Below are 25750 nucleotides of genomic sequence, written 5' to 3'. Positions count from 1 at the left end.
TCCTGGGCATTTGTCCCCGTGGGCCCAACTATGGGATGCCAAGAAAGAAGGAACATTGGAGGAACTTCCCACATACACCCAGAGAAATCTACCACTTCTCTCCCAGAGAGGAGCTAACGCCCCTGTGAGGAAGGAGCTGTGGGGGAACACAAGGAGGGTAAGAATATCCCCACTTTGGTAGGACCCCCAGGTTCTAAGTCTGTTCAAACTCACATTCGAATGTGGGGCTTGGTGTCATCCTTTATAACATGGCTGCCGGAAGAGTCATCCACTTGATCTAGAAAACACGCAACAGAAAGCTTCAAGAACACCGGCTGGAAGGGATGCAGGGTCCCCTTCTACCTGCTTTTGTAGAGCAGCTGAAAGTAGAGTTCACAAGCTTGCAAGGTCGGGAGCTCCCTCAGAACACGAACAGTAGAACTACCGTATGATCCAGGAACCCCACTTGTCGGTATTGACCCAAAATAATCGAAATCAGCCTCTCAAAGACACACCTGCACTCCCATGTTCACTGCAACGTGATTCACAATAGCTAAGATGTGGAAACTCCCAAGATGCCCATCGACACATGAATGGGTAAAGAATATGTGGTTTATACATACAATGGAATCCTATTTAGCCTTGAAAAAAGGGAATTTTGTAATATAAAACAACATGGATGAACCCCCTGAGAACATTAAGTGAATTAAGCCAGTCACAGAAAGACAAATACTGCATGAATGCACTTAACATGTAGTATGTAAAATAGTCAAATCCATATAACAAAAGGGTGGAATGGTGGTGGCCAGGTTTAGCGTTGTGGGAAATGGGGAGTTACTAACCAAGGAATGTAAAGTCTCAAATAAGCAACATGAATAAAGTCTAGAGATCTGCTGTACGGCACTGCCAACAATACTACATTGAACACTTAAAAGATTTGTTAGAGGGTAGGTCTTATGTTCACTCTTCTTGTCACAACCAAAATTGTTAAAAAGATCATGTGGAATACAACTAGGACTTCATGAAGGCAAATTGTAAAACAACAAAGTAACTGGTAAAAATTATTTTTAAAGCAGTTAAAGTCTCTAGAAGTTATCCTAAAGGTATACAGCATTTTAAGAAATACTCATTCAGGACAACTGAGTAAATGTCGGTAAGAATAGTGAGTTTGTGGCATCTGAGCCATGACTTGTTCCCTTACCTACCAACCCCATGCACTGTGTATCAGAAGCTCTACTTGGAGGGCTCTACTCCAGGGAGGTGCAGCCAGGGACACAGGGGGTCCCTCTCCTCCCAGCTCTCATGCCTAAAGAGCTAAAGGAAGGTACAATGAAAAATGCTCATCAAAGAGAGAATACAATTAAGAGGTAGAAATTGTTTTTTTTTCCAACCAAAGGGAAATCTTGGAGTTAACGACAATAACCAAAATGTAGATTTGAGCTGGCGGAGGTAACCAGCAGCCAACTTAAAGCTAGATCCATGGAGATTATGGATTTTGAAGAACAGAGAGAAAAATAAATGAATGAAGGAAAACGAAGAGCCACAGAGAAATGTGGGGCATCAATAAGTGCAGCAACACGTGCAATGGGAATACAAGGAGGAGTGGAGAAAGGAACAGAAAAATATTTAAAGTATTTAATGGCAGAAAATGCACAAAATGTGACAAAAAAAACAATACATACATCCAAGAAACTCTATAAAATCCAAGTAGCACAAACACAAAAAGCTCTCCATCTGGGCACATCTTAGGCAAAATACTGAAAGCCAAAGATAAAAAGCTTGAAAACAAAAAGAGAAAAATAACGTGATATACACGTACACTCCAGTAAGATCAACAGCTGACTTCTCATCGGACATGACAGCAGTTGGAAGGCAGTGGGACAACATGATCTCATTGCTGGAAGTAAAAACTCAACCAAGAATCTTATATCCAGCAAATTACCTTTCACAAATGAAGGTGGAAAAAGACATCCTTAGGTAAATAAAAACTGAGGAAACTTGTTGCTTGCAGACATATCTTACAAGGAACATTAAAGGGAGAGAATTATTCAGCCATGAAAAGAAATGAAGTTCTGATATACACAACATGGGTGAAACCCTAAGTTTTCATGCTAACTGGAAGAAAACACAAAGAAGCACACACTGTATGATTCCCACTTATATGAAATGTCCAGAAGAGCCGAGCCTACAGGACAGAAAGTAGATTTGTGGTTCCCTACAGCTGGGGACAGGGTCGAGAGGGGAGGGACAAGAGTGACTGCTGAGTACAGGGCCCCCTTGGGCATGATGAAAATATCCAAAAATTGATGGTAGCAACGGTTGCACACACAGCTCTGAAATACCAACTAACACTGTATAGTTTATTTTAAGGGGATGAATTGTATGGCATGTGAATTACACCTCCACAATATAAATAAATACTACAGGAAGTTCTTCAGACTGAAAGAGAAAATGACATGAGATAGTAATCTGAATCCAAACAAAGAAACAAAAAACACTGGTAAATGTACTTATATAGGTAATTATAAAAGTCAGTCTAAATGCATACTTTTTCTCTTTTCTTAATTGAACTAAAAAGTAATTGCATAAAACACTACTGTTATAGGCCTGTAATTTATAAACATATATACGACAACAACAGCACAACAAAGGGGAGATGCATTGGAGTAAAGAAATAGCACTCCATACAGTAACTCAAATCCACAGGAATAAATGAAGAGATGAGAAACGGTAATGAAAAATGTTATATAACAAACTGTATAAATAATGCTTACATTCCCTTATTCTCTCAGCTTTTGTTACATAAAACAAAATTGTATAATATAAGAATCGATGTTTTGCAGGGTTTATATACACACACACTCACATACACATACATATATAAAGTACATATATGAATAATAAGAGCACGAGGGTTCGGAGAAATAGAGCTGTATAGAAGTAATGTTTCCGTATTTCACTGTAAGTGACGGGAAGGACAGGGAGGAAGGGCAGAAACCCTGCTCCTGGGACCTGCTCAGGATGACCTGGATGGTTACTGCATGAGAAGAATGGGGGGCGGGGGGAGACATCCTGGTCCCACAGCCTGCTACCCCACCCAGGGATACTGCTTCTTGGTCCAGGTGAGAACTGGGAGGAGGAACTCCTTGGAGATGAGGGAAGGGGGGAGCCCTTGGGAATTTGGCCACCATGTCTCAGCCACCTCTACCCTGTGTTTCTGGATTGCTAATTGCATCGTCCGATGGCTTCCAGACCAGAGAAGCTCCATGTTCAATGGTCTCGGCTGTAGGGCGCTCCTGGAGCTCCGGGATCTCGGCCTGAAACTTCTTTCCTCTCCTGATGCGTCTGAAATGAGGCCACACACGAGACATACACATGTGACTAAGATGGGAAATAAGACGGAGATGTGTGACGTGCCCTGCTCTCAGGCCACAACCCTGCTCTGTGGAAACGTCTGTCATCTCCCAGATGCATCTGCTGAGTATTTGTCACCCCGGACAGACATGGACAAGTGTTCTAGATACTGTCCAGCTACACTCCCTTCCTCCAATTTTATCACCAGGCTTCTCCCTCAGGTTCCCCTCTAGGGGTCCCGGACAGGGGAGGTGTATGCTGATGCCTGGCATGCTTCTACATCCATGGCTACATCCCTCTAGTCACATCCCATGGATACTCAAGCCTCACATGTGCCATCACCAGTTCTACCTATATCCCCAGGGTCCTGGGCATTTGTCCCCGTGGGCCCAACTATGGGATGCCAAGAAAGAAGGAACATTGGAGGAACTTCCCACATACACCCAGAGAAATCTACCACTTCTCTCCCAGAGAGGAGCTAACGCCCCTGTGAGGAAGGAGCTGTGGGGGAACACAAGGAGGGTAAGAATATCCCCACTTTGGTAGGACCCCCAGGTTCTAAGTCTGTTCAAACTCACATTCGAATGTGGGGCTTGGTGTCATCCTTTATAACATGGCTGCCGGAAGAGTCATCCAGTTGATCTAGAAAACGCATAACAGAAAGCATCAAGAACACTTACTGGAAGTGATGCAGGGTCCCCTTCTACCTTCTTTTGTAGAGCAGCTGAAAGCAGGGTTCCCAAGCTTGCAAGGACGGGAGCTCTTTCAGAACACTAACAACAGAACTACCGTATGATCCAGCAACCCCACTTGTCGGTATTGACCCAAAATGATCGAAATCAGCCTCTCAAAGACACACCTGCACTCCCATGTTCACTGCAACGTGATTCACAATAGCTAAGATGTGGAAACAACCAAGATGCCCATCGACACATGAATGGGTAAAGAATATGTGGTTTATACATACAATGGAATCCTATTTAGCCTTGAAAAAAGGGAATTTTGCAATATGCAACAACATTGATGAACCCCTTGAGAACATTAAATGAAATAAGCCAGTCACAGAAAGAGAAATACTGCATGAATGCACTTAACATGTAGTATGTAAAATAGTTAAATCCATATAACCAAAGGGTGGAATGGTGGTGGCCAGGGATAGGATTGTGGGAAATGGGGAGTTACTAAGCAAGGAGTGTAAAGTCTCAGTTAAGGAAGATGAATAAACTCTAGAGATCTGCTGTATGGCACTGCCAACAATACTATATTGAACACTTAAAACGTCTGTTAGATGGTAGGTCTTACGTTAACTCTTGTAGCCACAACAAAAATTGTTAAAAAGATCATGTGGAATACGACTAGGACTTCTAGAAAGACAAATTGTAAAACAACAAAGTAACTGGTAAAAATTATTTTTAAAGCAGTTAAAGTCTCTAGAAGTTATCCTAAAGGTATACAGCATTTTAAGAAATATTCATTCAGGACAACTGAGTAAATGTCGGTAAGAATAGTGAGTTTGTGGCATCTGAGCCATGACTTGTTCCCTTACCTACCAACCCCATGCACTGTGTATCAGAAGCTCTACTTGGAGGGCTCTACTCCAGGGAGGTGCAGCCAGGGACACAGGGGGTCCCTCTCCTCCCAGCTCTCATGCCTAAAGAGCTAAAGGAAGGTACAATGAAAAATGCTCATCAAAGAGAGAATACAATTAAGAGGTAGAAATTGTTTTTTTTTCCAACCAAAGGGAAATCTTGGAGTTAACGACAATAACCAAAATGTAGATTTGAGCTGGCGGAGGTAACCAGCAGCCAACTTAAAGCTAGATCCATGGAGATTATGGATTTTGAAGAACAGAGAGAAAAATAAATGAATGAAGGAAAACGAAGAGCCACAGAGAAATGTGGGGCATCAATAAGTGCAGCAACACGTGCAATGGGAATACAAGGAGGAGTGGAGAAAGGAACAGAAAAATATTTAAAGTATTTAATGGCAGAAAATGCACAAAATGTGACAAAAAAAACAATACATACATCCAAGAAACTCTATAAAATCCAAGTAGCACAAACACAAAAAGCTCTCCATCTGGGCACATCTTAGGCAAAATACTGAAAGCCAAAGATAAAAAGCTTGAAAACAAAAAGAGAAAAATAACGTGATATACACGTACACTCCAGTAAGATCAACAGCTGACTTCTCATCGGACATGACAGCAGTTGGAAGGCAGTGGGACAACATGATCTCATTGCTGGAAGTAAAAACTCAACCAAGAATCTTATATCCAGCAAATTACCTTTCACAAATGAAGGTGGAAAAAGACATCCTTAGGTAAATAAAAACTGAGGAAACTTGTTGCTTGCAGACATATCTTACAAGGAACATTAAAGGGAGAGAATTATTCAGCCATGAAAAGAAATGAAGTTCTGATATACACAACATGGGTGAAACCCTAAGTTTTCATGCTAACTGGAAGAAAACACAAAGAAGCACACACTGTATGATTCCCACTTATATGAAATGTCCAGAAGAGCCGAGCCTACAGGACAGAAAGTAGATTTGTGGTTCCCTACAGCTGGGGACAGGGTCGAGAGGGGAGGGACAAGAGTGACTGCTGAGTACAGGGCCCCCTTGGGCATGATGAAAATATCCAAAAATTGATGGTAGCAACGGTTGCACACACAGCTCTGAAATACCAACTAACACTGTATAGTTTATTTTAAGGGGATGAATTGTATGGCATGTGAATTACACCTCCACAATATAAATAAATACTACAGGAAGTTCTTCAGACTGAAAGAGAAAATGACATGAGATAGTAATCTGAATCCAAACAAAGAAACAAAAAACACTGGTAAATGTACTTATATAGGTAATTATAAAAGTCAGTCTAAATGCATACTTTTTCTCTTTTCTTAATTGAACTAAAAAGTAATTGCATAAAACACTACTGTTATAGGCCTGTAATTTATAAACATATATACGACAACAACAGCACAACAAAGGGGAGATGCATTGGAGTAAAGAAATAGCACTCCATACAGTAACTCAAATCCACAGGAATAAATGAAGAGATGAGAAACGGTAATGAAAAATGTTATATAACAAACTGTATAAATAATGCTTACATTCCCTTATTCTCTCAGCTTTTGTTACATAAAACAAAATTGTATAATATAAGAATCGATGTTTTGCAGGGTTTATATACACACACACTCACATACACATACATATATAAAGTACATATATGAATAATAAGAGCACGAGGGTTCGGAGAAATAGAGCTGTATAGAAGTAATGTTTCCGTATTTCACTGTAAGTGACGGGAAGGACAGGGAGGAAGGGCAGAAACCCTGCTCCTGGGACCTGCTCAGGATGACCTGGATGGTTACTGCATGAGAAGAATGGGGGGCGGGGGGAGACATCCTGGTCCCACAGCCTGCTACCCCACCCAGGGATACTGCTTCTTGGTCCAGGTGAGAACTGGGAGGAGGAACTCCTTGGAGATGAGGGAAGGGGGGAGCCCTTGGGAATTTGGCCACCATGTCTCAGCCACCTCTACCCTGTGTTTCTGGATTGCTAATTGCATCGTCCGATGGCTTCCAGACCAGAGAAGCTCCATGTTCAATGGTCTCGGCTGTAGGGCGCTCCTGGAGCTCCGGGATCTCGGCCTGAAACTTCTTTCCTCTCCTGATGCGTCTGAAATGAGGCCACACACGAGACATACACATGTGACTAAGATGGGAAATAAGACGGAGATGTGTGACGTGCCCTGCTCTCAGGCCACAACCCTGCTCTGTGGAAACGTCTGTCATCTCCCAGATGCATCTGCTGAGTATTTGTCACCCCGGACAGACATGGACAAGTGTTCTAGATACTGTCCAGCTACACTCCCTTCCTCCAATTTTATCACCAGGCTTCTCCCTCAGGTTCCCCTCTAGGGGTCCCGGACAGGGGAGGTGTATGCTGATGCCTGGCATGCTTCTACATCCATGGCTACATCCCTCTAGTCACATCCCATGGATACTCAAGCCTCACATGTGCCATCACCAGTTCTACCTATATCCCCAGGGTCCTGGGCATTTGTCCCCGTGGGCCCAACTATGGGATGCCAAGAAAGAAGGAACATTGGAGGAACTTCCCACATACACCCAGAGAAATCTACCACTTCTCTCCCAGAGAGGAGCTAACGCCCCTGTGAGGAAGGAGCTGTGGGGGAACACAAGGAGGGTAAGAATATCCCCACTTTGGTAGGACCCCCAGGTTCTAAGTCTGTTCAAACTCACATTCGAATGTGGGGCTTGGTGTCATCCTTTATAACATGGCTGCCGGAAGAGTCATCCAGTTGATCTAGAAAACGCATAACAGAAAGCATCAAGAACACTTACTGGAAGTGATGCAGGGTCCCCTTCTACCTTCTTTTGTAGAGCAGCTGAAAGCAGGGTTCCCAAGCTTGCAAGGACGGGAGCTCTTTCAGAACACTAACAACAGAACTACCGTATGATCCAGCAACCCCACTTGTCGGTATTGACCCAAAATGATCGAAATCAGCCTCTCAAAGACACACCTGCACTCCCATGTTCACTGCAACGTGATTCACAATAGCTAAGATGTGGAAACAACCAAGATGCCCATCGACACATGAATGGGTAAAGAATATGTGGTTTATACATACAATGGAATCCTATTTAGCCTTGAAAAAAGGGAATTTTGCAATATGCAACAACATTGATGAACCCCTTGAGAACATTAAATGAAATAAGCCAGTCACAGAAAGAGAAATACTGCATGAATGCACTTAACATGTAGTATGTAAAATAGTTAAATCCATATAACCAAAGGGTGGAATGGTGGTGGCCAGGGATAGGATTGTGGGAAATGGGGAGTTACTAAGCAAGGAGTGTAAAGTCTCAGTTAAGGAAGATGAATAAACTCTAGAGATCTGCTGTATGGCACTGCCAACAATACTATATTGAACACTTAAAACGTCTGTTAGATGGTAGGTCTTACGTTAACTCTTGTAGCCACAACAAAAATTGTTAAAAAGATCATGTGGAATACGACTAGGACTTCTAGAAAGACAAATTGTAAAACAACAAAGTAACTGGTAAAAATTATTTTTAAAGCAGTTAAAGTCTCTAGAAGTTATCCTAAAGGTATACAGCATTTTAAGAAATATTCATTCAGGACAACTGAGTAAATGTCGGTAAGAATAGTGAGTTTGTGGCATCTGAGCCATGACTTGTTCCCTTACCTACCAACCCCATGCACTGTGTATCAGAAGCTCTACTTGGAGGGCTCTACTCCAGGGAGGTGCAGCCAGGGACACAGGGGGTCCCTCTCCTCCCAGCTCTCATGCCTAAAGAGCTAAAGGAAGGTACAATGAAAAATGCTCATCAAAGAGAGAATACTATTTAGAAGTAGAAATTGTTTAAAAAAAAAAAAAAGAACCAAATGGAAATTTTTGAGTTAAGAAAGGACAATAAGCAAAATATAGATTTGAGCTGGCAGAAGAAACCAGCAGCCAACTTAAAGCTAGATCCATGGAGATGATGGATTTTGAAGAACAGAGAGAAAAGTGAAGGAAAACAAAGAGCCACAGAGAAATGTGGGGCATCAATAAGTGCAGCAACACGTGTAATGGGAATACAAGGAGGAGAGGAGAAAGGAAAAGGAAAATATTTAAAGTATTTCATGGTGGGAAATGCCCAAAATGTGATGAAAAAATACATACATCCAAGAAACTCTATAAACTCCAAGTAGGATAAACAAAAGAGCTCACCATATGGCACATTATAGGCAAAATACTGAAAGCCAAAGAGAAGGACCTTGGAAGCAAAAAGAGAAAAATAACATAATATAGACGTACACCCCAGTAAGATTAACAGCTGACTTCTCATCGGACATGATAGTAGTTGGAAGGCAGTGGGACAACATGATCTCATTGCTGGAAGTAAAAACTGTCAACCAAGAATCTTATATCCAGCAAATTACCTTTCAAAAATGAAGGTGAAAAAAGACATCCTTAGGTCAATAAAAACCAAGGAAATTTGTTACTTGCAGACCTGTCTTATAAAGAACATTAAAGGTAGAGAATTATTCAGCCATGCATGAAAAGAAATGAAGTTCTGATATGCACAACATGGATGAAACCCTAAGTTTTTATGCTAACTGAAAGAAGATACAAAGAAGCACAGATCGTATGATTTCCACTTACATGAATTGTCCAGAACAGCCGAGCCTACAGGACAGAAAGTAGATTCGTGGTTACCTACGGCTGGGGACAGGGTTGGGAGGGGAGGGACAACAGCGAATGCTGAGCACAGGGCTTCCTTGGGATATGATAAAAATATCTGGAAATTGATGGTAACAACAGTTGCACAGCTCTGACAAAGTACCAACCACTGCTGTATTGTATACTTTAAAGGGATGAATTGTATGACATGTGAATTACACCTCCACAATGAAAATAAATACTACAGGAAGTTTCAGACTGAAAGAAAAAAATACATTAGATAGTAACCTGAATCCAAACAAATACAAAACACTGGTAAATGTACTTATGTAGGTAATTATAAAAGGCAATATAATTGCATATTTTTTCTTTTCTTGACTTAAAAAGTAAATGCATGAAACATTAGTGTTATAGGCCTGTAATTTATAAACATATATATGACAACAACAGCACAACAGAGGGGAGATGCATTGGAGTAGAGAAATAACACTCCATACAGTAACTCCAATCCACAGAAATAAATAAATGAAGAGATGAGAAATGGTAACTAAAAACGTTACATAAGAAATTGTATAAATAATGCTTGCTTTCCTTTATTCTCTCAGTTTTTGTTACATAATACAAAATAGTATAATGTAAGAACTAAACAATGTATTGCTGGATTTGTATGTATATACACACACACATATAGAAAATGAAATATATATATAAAGTACATACATACATAATAAGAGAAAAAGGGTTAGGAGAAATAGAGCTGTATAGGAGTAATGTTTCTATATTTCACTGTAAGTTATTATATATCTGAACAGATTCTGATAACGTTAAGATGTAGTTTTAAGTCCTAGAGCAACCACTAAGGAATGATTAAGAAAAAAATGAAAAACTAAAGGAGTTAAAATGTTACAATAGAAAACACTTAATATAAAAGAAAGCCAGAATACAGGAACAGAAGGAGAAAAAGGCAAGGTACATACAATCAAAAGCATAATGGCAAATGTAAACCTCCCTATAACAATGTAACATTAAGTGACACTGGATTGAATAAACCAATCAAAATGCAGAGTTCGTCAGATTAGATAAAAAATGTATGATCCAACTAATATAATCTATAGGAGACATGGTTTATTTTAAAAAACATAAGCAGGTTGAAAATACAAGTACAGAAAAAATATACCAAGTAAACAACCATAAAAGAGACAGAATGGTACTAATGTTAGGCTAATTAGGCTTTAAAAAAAAACTAGAGATAATGATAAAATTATTGCAGTGATGATAAAGAACATTGTAGTCACTTCATGGAAAAAACAATCACACCATCAGGAAGATATGACAATTATAAGCATATATGCACCTAAAAACATAGTCCAAAAATACATGAAGCAGAAACTGACAAAACTGAGTATGAAATAAACAATTCAAAACAATAGTTGGAGATTTCAGTACTTGCAGTAATGGATAGGACAACCATACAGAATAAAACAAGACATAGGAACATTTTTGGTGCCTTCCACCCAACATCAGTAGAATATATTCTTATGCACACATAGAACATTCTTCAGGACAGAACATATTCTAGCCATAAAACATGTCTCAATACATTTAAAAGGAACAACTTAATACAAAGCATGTTCTCTGACTACAAAACAATTGCATTATTAATCAATAAAAGGAGACAATTTGGAAAATTCACAAATATGTGGAAATAAAACAACACACTCCTCAATAATCAGTGTATTTAAGAAGAAATCAAAAGATAAATTAGGGAATACTTTGAGATAAATGGAAAGAAGAATATAACATACTAAAACTTATGGAATGTGGCTAAAGCAATGCTCTGAGGGAACTTACAGTTGTAACTGTCTGTATTAAAAAATAAGAAAAATCTAAAATCACTATGGTCAGTTGATTTTCCACAAAGGTGCCACACCTGCTCAATGGGGGAAAGAATAATCTCTTTAACAAACGGTGCTGGAACAACTGATATCCCCACACAAAGGAATGAATTTAGACTCCAACCTCACATAATATATAAAAGTTAACTTAAAATCAATCAAAGACCTAAATGTAAGAGTTAAAATTACAAAACTCTTTGAAGAGAAAGGAGTAAAAGTCAGCATAATTGCATATTTCTTCTCTTTTCTTAACTGACTTAAAAAAAGCAATTGTGACTTTTAGTCAGGCAAAACTGCAGATACAACACCAAAAGCACAAGTGACAAAAAATAAAAACTCTTGTACCGCAAATACCATAAATAAAATGAAAAGATAAGACACGAAACAGGAGAGAATTTCCAAATCATGTATCTAATAAGGGGCTTGCATCCACAATATGTAAGGAGCTCTTACAACTCAGGAATACAAAGATAATAACTCAATTTTAAAAAGGGGCAAAGGATCTGAATAGACATTTCTTCTGAGAAAATACACAAATGGACAATAAGCACATCGGAAGATATCAACATCATTACCATAGGAGAAATGCACATCAAAACCACAATAAGATATTTTATGCCCACTAGGAAAGTTATAATTTATAAAGAATCACTGGCAAGGATGTGGAAAATTGGAACTTGCATGCAATGTGCAACGAAATTTATTAACATGGCTCAGCCATTTTGGAAAACAGTCTGGCATTAAACCATTAAACATAGTTACCCTATGACCCAGCAATTCCACTCCTAGGCATAAACTCAAGAGAAATGAAAGCCTTTGTCCAACAAAAACTTGTATGTGAATGTTCATAACAGCATTATTCATGATAATTAAAAGATGGAAACAACCCAAATACTCATCAGGTATAAATGGTTAAATTTTGTGTATCCACACAATGGAATATTATTCAGCCATAAAAAGGACTGAAGCACTGTATATGCTGTAACATGGATGAACTTTGAAAACATTATGCTAAATGAACAAACTAAATGCCAAATGCCACATACTGTATGATTCCAATTACATGCAATGTCCAGAGTAGGTGCATCCATGATGATTAGAGATGATCAGTGGTTGCCCAGGGCTGGGGAGATGGGGGCTGTGGGGTGTGTGTGACTGCAAATGTACAGTGCTGCTTCTGGGGTGATGAAATTGCTCTAAAATTACATGGTGCGATGGATGCACAAGTCTATGAATTTACTAAAAAACACTGTATTTTAAATAGGTGTTCATATGGTATGTGAATTATGTACCAATAAAGCTGCTAACAAAATTATTCAAGAGGACAGACAGAAGGGTGGTCAGGCTAAATGGCTTCCATATTTTCCTTCTGCCTGTAAAATTCTCAGCACCTAGAAGGCTGCTGGTTCCACATCGTCCTTGGATACCTCTGAGCAGCCATGGGACCCTCAGGCTGGACACAGCCGAAGGCCAGAGAGAACCCCTGGATCAAATGCTACATGTCGAGTTGCATCTGGCCCATAGCAGGCCTGCCATGTGATGGTCAGACATGACATGCCTGAGCCTCACTCACCAAGCTTGCTGCCGATGACTTTGTCAGAATCATCCTGAGTGGACATGGAACAGTGTTTAAATACAGCCCAGACCCCTCCCGGATGGGGCTCAGCACCAGGGGCAGCATACTGGGAGACCACTGGAACAGTCCCTGCAGGGAGTGGTCCACCAGGAGCACCGGAAACCACAGGCAGCTCTGGTGGCCTCCTTCGGGGCCCGGCTCCCCAAAGGCATAAGGAGCGGGAGGCAGGAACGATGCCTTGGGCCGCAGGCACTTTCTCCGCTTTCTGGGCTGGCTACTCTCCTCGCTGTCTGTCTTGTCCCTGGAGAAGAGAATTCAAAGCCACAGGGGGTGACTTGAGGACACGTGTACACAGTTCAGTCTTTAAGGGGGCACGCGTATAGGCAAGGGCACTGCCCATGGAGCCAGAGGGAAATGTAACACCCAACACCCTGGTCCGAGCCGGCCTCAACAAGGGGGCCGAGCGGGACCACCATGCCCGAGCCAGACCCCAGACTCTCGGCATGGATGTATGATGCGGGAAGCTTCCTCATGTGCACACACCCCCAAGGAGAGGCGCTGATACAAAGGGTTTCGGAGATGTATGAGGCCAGCGTCAACTTGTTAAAATGACTGGCACATAGAGATGCGGCCAGAGATGCAGTGCAACAGCACTACAAGATGAAAAATGACCACAGCTCCATGATATGGACAAGGGGATCTATGAACCCTGTCGCCCGGCCTGGAGGGGGCTTCTCCAGGTGGGACCCTTCAGTCCAGGCTGCAATGGCTGATCCCATGAACTTACATCTCTTACCCACCTCCACACAATCTCCCCTCTTTCTACCAGTCTTACTGCTCCTCATCCTCCAGGTCTCAGCTCTGACCCCCTCCAGAAAATCCTCCTTGACCTCCTCAGGCGGGGTCTCTGGGGTCCCCTCAGTCCCTCTGCTCCTCCTCCCAGCCCAGCCCAGTCTGAGTCCTCACTGTCTGACATGGGTCCATCTACTCACCTGGACTGGCAGACCAGGACGCCAGGCTGGGGCCGTCCCTGTTACCATGGTGTCCTCGGCACTGCCCCCACAGGGCCGGCATGGAAGGTGGATGAATGAACGCGCAAGTCAAGCTGTTCTGGAGAGATTTTTTGTGGCGCTTGGTTTGGGCTCTGCCCATGGCTTCCACTGGCAGGTTGTGCAGGAAGCAGTGGAAAGGAAGTGGACCGACCAGTACCCACCTTGGCGGTGCTCCCCGGGGGCTGGCTCACTGGGCCCACAGGCTCCGACGCAGGCGTCCCCAGAGGAGCTGTGCTCATGCCGTCGAGGGTTTCCAGGCTCCTGGGGGGCTCTGTGCCTCCACCTCCGGCCTCAGCGCCTGTCTCAGAGGCTTGAAAAACTCCATGCCGGACACCCAAACACCGACAGAGAAGAGATGGCAGCCTACGAGGAACCATAGGCAGGCGGCAGAGGGGACGCTCCAGGCTCAAGCGCCAGCCTGCCCCCCAGAGCAGCGCAGCCTGACTCCTGGTCCCTGCCCAGGCTTCCCCAGGAGGACGCCTCCATCCTGAGACAATGACACCCAGCCACTGACTCCCTCCCCCAAAGCCTGTGAGCACCCTGCGAACACAGAACCTACTGCACGCGCACCTTCACCTGTTGGTCCTGCTTCCTTTGAGGTGACAGCCACTTGTCACTGTGAAAACAAATATGGCTGGTCAGCCCTTTCTCTGTATAAAACATCTGGATGCAATTCTTGCAGACATACCTGCTCCTTGGCTCTGCCCAATCTGCAGGGCCTCCATTTTGCTGGTTGCTATGTACAGACACGGCAGGAGGGAAGAATGGGAGAAGGGGACTCCACCCGTTTTTTTCTTTTTTTGCTTTTAAGTCTGATCCACTGACAACTCTTGATGAATCCCCAGAAATGGAGACAATACCCCATTCCTTCATGGCCTGGCATGTACCTCTTCAGGGCTGAAGCATCCAGAGCTCACTCGCCCAAGGCCAGCACATAAAAGCTCCCAGAGGACTCCCGAGGGGTTGAGCCCCAAGGCCCAGCAGGGAGAGGCTTCTGAACTTACCATCTGCCTGCTGCCATGCTCTCCTCCTTCACTGGATCGGGGAGCCGGTAGGTATTTCCATCCTGAATATGAAAATACATTTGAGCCAACATATCAAAAATGAGGCATATGCAAGGACTAAAACTACAAAGTGCCAAGAAGAAAACACAGGTGTGACTCCGTGACCTTGGATTAGGCAATGCTTTCTTGGATGACACAGAAAGAGAACAAACTGGACTTATCAAAACTTAAAACTTCCCTGCATCAAGGGACACCATCAAGAAAGTAAGATCCCACAGAATGGGAGAAAGTCATTACACATTATACATCTCATAAGGGCCTTGTATGTACAATACATAAAGAACTCTTACAGCTCAACAAAACTCAAATAACCCAGTTCAAAAGTGCGCAAAGGATATGAACAGACACCAAACCGAAGACATGAATGGCTGATAAGCACATGAAAAGATGCTCAGCACCACCAGCCGTTAGAGCCTCGTGAGTCAGACCATGATGAGGTAGCACCTCACATCCACTAGAATGGCTATGGTTTAAAAAAAATTGGACAATAGCAAGTGCTGATGAGGCTGTGGAGAAATCGAAGCCCTCATCCCCCGAGGATGGGGATGTGAAATGGCGCAACTGCTTTGGAAAAGCCTGGCAGCTTCTCAGATGGTTAAACACAGAGCTACCCCATGAACTAATAATTCCACTCCTAGGTAATTTCCGAGAGAAATGAAAATGTATGTCCCCACAAAAACTTGTACAAATGCTCACAGAAGCACTATTCACGATGGCCAAGTGGAAACAACCCAAATGGTGATCAACTGATGAATAAATAAACAAAATGTGATGTATCCACACAATGGAGTATTACTCAGCCATAAAAAGGAGAGAAGCCTGGCATATGCTACAACATGAACTTTGAAAACATTATGCTGAGTGGAAGAAGGCAGACATGAAAGGCCATAGTGTATGATCTCAATTATATGAGATGTCCAGAGTAGGCAAATCCTTAGAGACAGAGGTAGATTCATAGTGCCAGGGGTTGGGAGGTTATAGGGAGACCTGGGGGGACAACTAAGGGTGTGGGGTTAATTTCTGGGGTGATGAAAATGTTCTGGAAAAAGTGGTAATGGTGCACAACCTTCTTGAGTATACTAAAAGTCACCAGATGGTGTGACTTAAAATGGTTAGATGGCACACGAATATTAAAGCTGTTTAAAAAAAAAAAAGGATGCAGCTTTCGGGTGCTCGACCTCAGCATGTCGCAAAGAGAAGCAGCTGACCGCTTGGCGCCCAGGTCCTCGTGACCACCACCTGGGGAGGAGCCAGGCTAATGCTGCACAAGTGCTGACACATGTGGGCACCCTTGCCCCACAGCCAGAGATGGCATCTCATGCAGGAATACTAAGGGGGAAGGAACCTTTATATCCTCTGGAGAATTTGAGGGGCAAACCCAGAAGGAAGAGAAGGGCAAGAGGAAAGCAAGCAGAAAAAACTCAGTGAGGAAAGGTGACACGGGGCGTCCCAGCAATTCTGCAAAGCCTTCATCCTGGCTTTTCTGTGGGGGAGGTTGGTGGGGGGCCACGATCTCTCTGAACCTTCACTTCCCCTCTGTAAAACTGGCTCTGAATATGCACAGGCACTAAGTAAAATGCCTGGACAACTCAAATTCGGAAACAAGTGATGAGTGAGACTCTCATCTCACAGCATAAAGTCAGGTACCTGGATCCTGTTGGATATCGTCAGCTTGGGCTTTGAGTCCTGTGGGGGGTCCACCGAAGGCCCAGCCTCCTGCCAGCTCTCCAGGGTGGGCAGTTGCTGGGGTGGCCGCTCCAACTCAGCTGGGTGTGGACCACCATCCTCTGCTACCCTGGAGTGAATGGCTGTGAACCCAGTGGCAGGCTCCTTCCACAGGGGATGACACTCCTCAGGAACATCAGTGCCCAGGGTCCCTGGGGCCGCTGGGGTGCAGGTGTAAGGCCCCAGTGAGGGTGGGGAGGGACAGGCTGTGTTTTTCCCTTCCCCGTCATCTGAGGGCCCGGCCAGGACTGGGCCGAGAGAAGAGATCTCCTGGTGGACCATGCTGCTTACAATAGAGCGCAGGGGCTCTCGGTTGGGCAAAAGGGGGCCTGAGGACCTGGCTTCTGGAGGCATCAGGGACCGCAGGCCATCCGCAGCAGGCTGGCCGGCCCCCTCGTGGGCAGGAGAGGAGTCCCCACAGGCTTCTTCCTCAGGGGGGGCCTCCTTCAGGACGCACAAGCCGTGCTGGACCTCGTAGTGCTGGCGCAGGGAGCGATCATCACAGTAGCTCTTGCTGCAGCCCTGCTCCCTACACGCAAAGGGCTTGGTCTTCTGGTGGGTGAGCATGTGCCTAGTCCTGGAGTCACACGAGAAGGGAGTCAGAGGTCACTGGGGCTCAGCCTCCCACTGCAGGGTCCCGAGCCTGACTCCCCCCACAGTGCTCCCAAGGGGCAGTGGAGCTCAGAACCACAGTTCAGAACCTGCACTCAGCCCCCGGCTACAAAGCATCTGGAGGTGCCCCTCTCCCTCACCGTTAAGCAAACCCCGTATCTGAGAGAAAAATCAACAGAAGCCAGGCCAGAGTTCCCCAGAATGGGTTCCCAAGGAACACCAGCCCTCCAGAGTGGCTCCCCGAGGACGTGGGCTCAGCTGGCAAGTAAGTTCTGACAAAACACTGTTTGCTTCTTGGAGGTACACAGGAGCAAATTTAAAAGCCACATAGCAGGTAGATAGATAGAGGGTCATCTGCTTAACCTGCCATGTCTCTGAAACACAGTGGCCCACAGAACTGTTTTTTGAAATAGCCCCTCTTTGCGCCCTTAAGAACCAAAGTTTTACAGAATACATTTGAGGAGAAGCTAATTTTGGGAGGATCCTGCCTTTATCAAAGGAGTCCTTCCCCTACCATAGAATTCCTATAAGGAGACAGCTGCCTGAAACCCCCCACAGGAAAAAATACAATTTACAGATGCACAACCAGAACTTTCTAGAAAACAGCCAAATGTGCCTCCTATAATATAAATGAATACAAATATGTACAAATGATTATGTCATACTCATATCTACATTAGTAACTATAAACAGATGAGAAAATCACCCTCTGCACTCCAAGCAGCCCTAGTCTGGATAGTCCTAATAATACTGCACACGGGACGTGTCTGATAAATGACAAAGCCCTTCCCTAAAGGTCAGCCCCGGCCTCCATCGGAGGAGAGTGGGAGAGACCCAATCTCCAGCTCCCCTGTTAACTGGTCTGTGACATGAGCAAATCGCGGCCTTTCCCTGGGAGGGGGCTTGGCGAGAGGATGAGTCGGAAGGTGGGTCAGTCAAAGCCCTGTGGGAAGGCCAGGACCATATAAAATGCAATGGACTCTAGCTCCATCCATGTTGTTGCAAATGGTACGGATAAGGGGGTGGCGGGGGAAGAAAGGGGGCATTACGATTAGCATGTATAATGTGGAGGGGGGCATGGGGAGTGCTGTACAGCACAGAGAAGACAAGTAGTCATTCTACAGCATCTTACTATGCTGATGGACAGTGACTGTAATGGGGTTTGTGGGGGGGACTTGGTGAAGGGGGGGAGCCTAGGAAACAATGTTCTTCATGTAATTGTAGATTAATGATAACAACAACAAAAAAGCAATGGACTGTTGTCTCCCACTTCCCAGTCTCTTGGTTTGAGAAAGTCTGTCTGTCCTTCCTCACTAGCAGGAAAAGCTTATCATTTACCAGACATTAAGAACAAAAGGAATTCTGCTTCAGATTCTTTTTAAAATCAAGAGTTAAAAATAATAATAATAAGGAGTTAAAAAAGACAAGAGTCTCTCATGCCCTGTGGAGTCCAGGTACATGTTCCTCATATAAACATGGGCTGGTTCTCCTCAGGCAACTACCACTGTCTCCAAATATTTCTCTATAAAGTTAACCCGATTCCCTCCATGACAACATTGCCTCGGGAGGTCCCATCTGCAAATAAAGGCAGTGATTTTCTCATTGGTAGACTTTGGGGGCGTGGAAGAGTGACCTCTGCAAATCAAGGCAGTGATTTTCTCATTGGTAGACTTTGGGGGCTTGGAAGAGTGACCTCTTCAGGGCAGTGCCAGAACTGTCCCCAGACACAGAGTTCTCGTCTAAGCACGGGTCACAGGGACCCAACACCGACAGGGTGTGTCAGGCTCATCTGGGAGGTGATGAGAATGACTTAGGAACATGCCCCCCCACGCCAGGCCCTTGCACAGACGTTGGTGACCAGACTCCTACATACAGGTGGTCCTTGCGCTTAAAGGCCTTGCTGCAGATTCCGCAAATGTGTTTCCGTTCCTGGCTGTGCGTGAGGTAGTGCTTGCTCCGAGAGCTGGTGCTGCTGAAAACCTTCCCGCAGACGCTGCAATCCAGAAGCAGCTTCTGAGGCCAAGTGTGATGCTGCTCTTCTTTCCCTGCGCTCCTGGAGGTGGCCCTGCCTCCTTCGTCAGCCTCTTTAGGGACCGGAAGCTTGCCCAGCCTCAGGTCTAAACAAACAGAAGGAGAAAGCCCAGATTAGAGACACCTGGGGACATCCAAGAGCACAGCTAAAGCACTCCCCGACTCTTAGAACCACAGCAGACGCAGGAAGAGAGGCCCGGAAACCCTTTCTCCATCTCCAGCACCTTTACCCACAGAGAAAACAAGGCCTAGACTGGGGAGTGGGGAGAGTAAGGACCCTGGCCCGGCCACGCTGCAAGACGGCGCCCAGTCAGAGGCCACACTCAGGACAGTTGTGGCCTGGAAGGCTTCTAAAGACTAGGGTGCTGTGGCGGCAGGGGCTTTATGGCACCATTTATCTGGAACTCTGCAGAGGTGGGATCCAAGAATCCAACAGGCCAGCTTGTGGGGAGTGGAGGGGGCTCAGCTTTAGGAGCCAGAGCGCTCAGCCTCTGAGCCTGAGACCCAGCGGAGAGACCCAGCAGGAAGGAGCCTGGGCTGGGCCTCCAGGCCTGGTCTCTCATCCCAATCTGCCTCTGGCCACTGCCTCCTGTTACTTAACCTGCCTGATCTACATTCTCTTCATATGAGAAATCACTGTCCCCAGTGGTCAAATGATTCCAACAGTTTAAATGAGGAAAAACAGGACTCCTTCTGGGGCAAGTCCCAGCCTTGCTGAGTTACTTTTAAAATGCTCATTAAAGCAATTTAATTAAACTAGAAAACAAAATGTTGTTTCAAAAAATTAGCAAGGACCCTGACAAAGAGGCAAACGAGTCACTGGCCCAGAAAGCCACTTGACCTTCCCAGGAGGCAGTGTTATAAGCACTCTCAAACTGTGTACATTTTCTGATGGACAAACCCACTGGTAGGAATATGTTCAAAGAACTAATCCAAAAGAAAACACGTATGTAAGAAGTTGTTCACAGAAACACTGTAACAGTCTAACCAGCAAGAATATGGCCAACCAATACAATGCAATAATCATTACAACGATAACTGAATATTCTACCTTTATATATGAAAGCAAATATACTAAGGTTTAAAATTTTCAAATAGAAATGTCCACTTAATTTCTGCAAAACCATGTCTTTCTGAGTGACTTCACCCATGTTTTAAAAAATCTATGTGTGGGAGCCAGGGTGGGGATTTTTCTTGTTACTCTTCTTCATTTTCAAGGTTTTCTTAAATAAATATGCATTACTTTTCTAACTTAAAACTTAAAATTAATCTAAGTATATGCATTTATGAATTTAAGTTATGTATTAAAAAAACAAAGAGTTAAAACTTAATGTTCAGTGGATTTTTTTAACAAGGTTAAAAAAATGCAATTTAAAATGAATTTGGAAATGTTGAACTAGGTTAATCATTGTAACATTTTACAGTGGGGTGCATGGATCCGTATGAAAATCTGGTGAAAGCTACAGCTTTTCTGGCCAGCAAAATGCACACATGTGCACACGCTTTTTTTTTTGTATCATCAATCTAAAATTACATGAGGAACATTATGTTTACTAGGCTCCCCCCTTCACCAAGTCCCCCCCACAACCCCCATTACAGTCACTGTCCACCAGCGTACTAAGATCCTGTAGAATCACTACTTATCTTCTCTGACATGTGCACACGTTTTAACACTGGCATTTTCATGTTAATTTCTGTGGACGGGGTTGAGAACCCCAATTACTGTATCCACAGGCCTGTCCAGTGCCCAGGGCAGCACCACGGATGTCCCGATTCTAGGAATTTATATTTAGCCACTGTTTCAACACGGGGGCACTGCACCTTGCGTGGAGTGGGGGCCTCAGATGTTTTTCATTTTAGCAAGTCTTCAGGGGGCTTTGTTAGCTGCTTATCCCAACCAGCAGTTTGCAGGGCCACTCCAGATGTGGCTTTCCACGCACGTGGTGTGACTCTCACTCGATCAACCCACCTAAGCATCTTACCTAAGGATATCATGAAGAGGGCTAAAACAAAAACTGAATTTATCTTGCGTGGGAAGCCTGAAGGCAAAGCAAAAGGAGACAAGCAAGGTCTCTAATTATTGCTTTAGTTCTCTGTTTGCTGAAGAGAAGACTTGGAACTAAATCAATGGACTGCTGGCATTAACTCTAACAATATCGATAAAAACCTGCGCACTGTCCAGTGCTTTATAATCTATGAGGGGCTTTTACATTCATTTCTTCTTTTGCTTCTGACTGCTGTTACTCTGGGGAAAGCAGAGTGCGTATTATCATCCCCCACTTTGCAGATGAAGACATTGATCCTTAGGAAGAAGAGACAACCAAGGAGCAAATGGACAGGATCCTAGCTCATTCTGCAAACATGAGAAGAGCCTCTGAGATGTGGCAAGGGCAGGAAAGTCTCTCAGCAACTCAAAGGTCTGCCCACCCCACACACAAGATTAGGATATCTCCAAACATCTAAACTTCTCAGCATTATTTCCTAGGATCGGTATTTAGTTTCCTTGACTAGCAAATTGGGAACGATGCCCAAGCAGAAAACCAAAAGGTGACTGTCCTTCCCCATTCATCCACAGAAAAGGAAAGTTTCCTTAACCAGTCCACACAGAATCAACATGTAGCTAGCCCAGGCAATTTCACACAGCCCACCAGGCCCTGGGACCCAGGTGGACAGCCTCACCCTGTAAAGAAGCCTGAGATGCTGGGTCTGCATACTTCTCCAGCAGCTTCACGGAGTCACGGTCCTCCCCAGAGTACAGGGAGAAAGCATCCAAGTTGTCCTCCAGCACCTTGCTGGGCACATTGGGTGCTGGGAGGCTGGGGTCCATGTCCAAACGACTCAGGCCAGCATAGAGCAGGTCTCGGGAGCTGGGACCCAGATCCTGGTTGAGGGCATTGATGCAGTTGAGTCCTTGACTCTCAGAAAATGAAGAGAGGTGTATCTCGGATGGAAGGGCACCCTCCTCCCCTGCGCTGTTCTGGTCCATGGCTCTCTGCTGTCAAATCTTGGCCAAGAGCTACTCTCCAGACGAGCAAGGCTTGCAAGGACTCGGGGAGGAGAGATCCCTCGGTGGTTTCTAATTCCTGAAAACAAACAAGGAGGAATCAAAATTATGAGATGGCCATGGAGCATATAGAGCATGGACTTGGACTTCAAACAGACCTGTATCTGGGTCTGTTCTCTGCCATTTAACAGCCATGTGATCACAGGTAATTCACTTAAGCTCCACAAGCGTATTTTCTCTTCTGTAAATTGGGCCTAAGAGTACCTCCATCATAACGTGATTGTTGGGAATAAATTAAAAGATTTCCAGCAACTTCATGGACTGAACCAACCTTCTTCTCCAGCAATGAACACATACAAATATGACAAAAGATAATTTTTAATACATAGCCAAGCTCAAGAGACAGGTAAACCCCCAAGTTGCCAGGAAAAATGCAAAAACTCAAAGACAATTCGGAGGTACAAGCTCGGGTCTGCTTAGGGGAAAATCAGACTCAGATACAGGACTCAGAGCCATCACCCAATACGGCAGCCACAAGGCATATGTGGCTCTGAAGCGCTTGAACTGTGGAAGGCTCAAGTTGAGACACACTGTGAATATAAAATACACAGTCGATTTAGAAGATTTAATGCAAATCAAAAGAAAGAATGTATCTGTAATGTTTTACATTATTACATGTTGTAGTGGTACTTTAGATATAGTGGGTTAAATGTTATTAAAATTCATTTTGTCTGCCTCTACTTTTCAATGTGGCTCCTAGAAAATTCTAAATTATATATGCCTTATATTAAATTTATATTACAGAACATTACCTTGGAGGCTGGCACCTAGGGTCAAAACAGACATAAGGAAAAAGGAACAGGACCTTGAGCTCACAGGAAATGGAGACCTGGGACCCCAGAAGAGCCATGACATCCACAGGACAGTTAAAGAAATGAAAGAGAAATTCTGCACACAAGCCTAGAGAAGCACTCCAAGAATTAAAATAAAAAAATAAAAATAAATAAATAAAAACAGGACAATGAAAGATGAGAAAACCCAGCACAAAGCCCAGTTTGAAAAAGACATATGCACCCCTATGTTTATCGCAGCACTATTTACCATAGCCAAGAAATGGAAACAACCTAAGTGTCCATCAGTAGATGAGTGGATAAAGAAGAAGTGGTACACATACACAATGGAATATTATTCAGCCATAAGAAGAAAACAAATCCTACCACTTGCAACAACATAGATGGAGCTAGAGGGTATTATGCTCAGTGAAATAAGCCAGGCGGAGAAAGACAAGTACCAAATGATTTCACTCATATGTGGAGTATAAGAACAAAGAAAAACTGAAGGAACAAAACAGCAGCAGAATCACAGAACCCAAGAATGGACTAACAGTTACCAAAGGGAAAGGGACTGGGGAGAATGGGAGGGAAGGGAGGGATAAGGGAGGGGAAAAAGAAAAGGGGTATTACGATTAGCATGTATAGTGTGGGGTGGAGGAATGGGGAGGTCTGTGCAACACAGAGAAGACAAGTAGTGATTCTACAACATCTTACCATGCTGATCGACAGTGACTGTAATGGGGTTTGTGGGGAAGACTTGGTGAAGGGGGGACCCTAGTAAACATAATGTTGTTTATATAATTGTAGATTAATGATAACAAAAAAAAAAAGAAAACCCAGCACAAGAAAAGAAAGAGTCAGTATGAGACAAAAACAAATATGTTTTCAAAGGAGCAATTGGAATTCCTAGAAATGAAAGGTATTTAAATAAAAATTCACTGGCAGGTTAAAGAGCAGATTAAACAGTGCTAAAGAGGAATAATTAATCAGCAGAGCAATCTGAGAAACTCCCCCCCAAATTCAGCACAGAGAGATAAAGACATGGAAAATATGAATGAGAAATTGAGGAAACATGAGAAGCAGATGCAAAAGTCTCAGGCCTATGTCTAATAGGGAAATGAGGAAAGAGGAGACACTACAGGAGGACAGAATACTAAAGAGATAATGGAGGAACTCCCAGGACTGCAGAAGCACATGACGCCAGGCTTAAAGATCTGATTCGTAAAGACATGGGGTTAATAACAACCAATCATTTCAAGGCCAGAGCAGAATAAATAAAAATGAATTCACTCCCTGACATGCAGCAGAACTGCCAAACACTAAAGACAAAGAGGACACCCTAAAAAGCTACCAAAAAGAAGCAGCAGATGATTTACAAAGGGAAGATGACTAGTCTGGTGACAAACTTCTCAACAGAAATAACGCTGGAAGGTGAGGAATAATACCATCAGCAGACAAAGGAAAGGTGGGAGCCAGCCCAGAACTCAACACACAGCAACATCTGTATTTAAGGAGCAATGCAGACTTTTCTCAGTCAAGGCTTAAGAGTTCACAGGTTTCTGAATCATTTGGGAAAAAGAAAGTGACAATGATTGATTTTATATTTTAAGTATAAACTCTAAAGGAATCTTAAGTGTAACTACCAAAAGGAAAGGAATAAACTATGTAGCATCTAAACTAGTAGGATTTATCTCAAGAAAAGAAAAAGAGGAAAAAAAAAGACTCAAATTTCTAAAATCAGAAATTAAAGAGGGGACATCACTAATGACCCTACAAAAACAAAAAGGATTATAAAGAAATACTACAAACAATTACATGCCAACAAATTAGGAAACTTGGATTGAAGTGGACAAATTCCTAGAAAGATACAAATTACCCAAACTGACTCAAGGGGACCCAGACTACCTGAGTAGACTTGTATCAAGTAAAAAGATTGAATTCGTAATTTAAAAACTTCCTACCTGTGCCCCCACTGAGAAAAACTTCATCAGAACTCTGGAAGAAAGTCAATGCTTCATAGTAACCAAGTGAACTCCGATAAAGAAAATGGTGAATGAAACCTGGTAGGAGAAGCCTGTGACACTGTAACTTCCCCTTGCCCCATCCCACTCCCCAGCTCCACAAAAGTTTGAAGACAGCATCCAGTTCCACCTGGGGCCTCCTGGTGTAGGAGGGAGCAGAGACAATCTTGTTCTCAAAGAATCAAAGAACTGATGTCTCTCTTGACCTGGATGGCTCTTGAAAAGCTAACACAAAGGTCTTGCTTTGACTTTGCCTAACCTAGAACTCACGCAGCAAGTAGAGTAGCCATGGGGATGGCATTTGTTGAAAACATTAAAGCAACTAGGGCAAGTAGTTCTAAAATTCATATGGAACCACAAAAGACCCCGAATAGCCAA

General features: G+C 43.7%; 1 protein-coding gene across 1 annotated transcript in view; it reads right to left on the bottom strand.

The window, feature by feature from the left end:
- Window positions 1–25750, bottom strand: part of LOC130681128 (zinc finger protein 541-like) — a 41480-nt gene that overhangs the window by 6831 nt on the left and 8899 nt on the right. Inside the window, exons 2-8 of the mRNA XM_057493376.1 lie at window positions 22194–22597; window positions 19357–19600; window positions 16794–17448; window positions 15087–15148; window positions 14642–14698; window positions 13124–13331; window positions 13028–13061 (exon numbers count right to left, since the gene is read on the bottom strand). Coding sequence (XP_057349359.1) covers window positions 13028–13061; window positions 13124–13331; window positions 14642–14698; window positions 15087–15148; window positions 16794–17448; window positions 19357–19600; window positions 22194–22500 — 1567 coding nt within the window. The 5' untranslated portion in view covers window positions 22501–22597. The remainder of the gene's footprint in view (window positions 1–13027; window positions 13062–13123; window positions 13332–14641; window positions 14699–15086; window positions 15149–16793; window positions 17449–19356; window positions 19601–22193; window positions 22598–25750) is intronic.

The sequence above is a fragment of the Manis pentadactyla genome, chromosome 15, assembly GCF_030020395.1.
Source record: "Manis pentadactyla isolate mManPen7 chromosome 15, mManPen7.hap1, whole genome shotgun sequence".
NCBI classification, from domain to species: domain Eukaryota; kingdom Metazoa; phylum Chordata; class Mammalia; order Pholidota; family Manidae; genus Manis; species Manis pentadactyla.
This window is presented reverse-complemented; position numbering and strand designations above follow the sequence as displayed.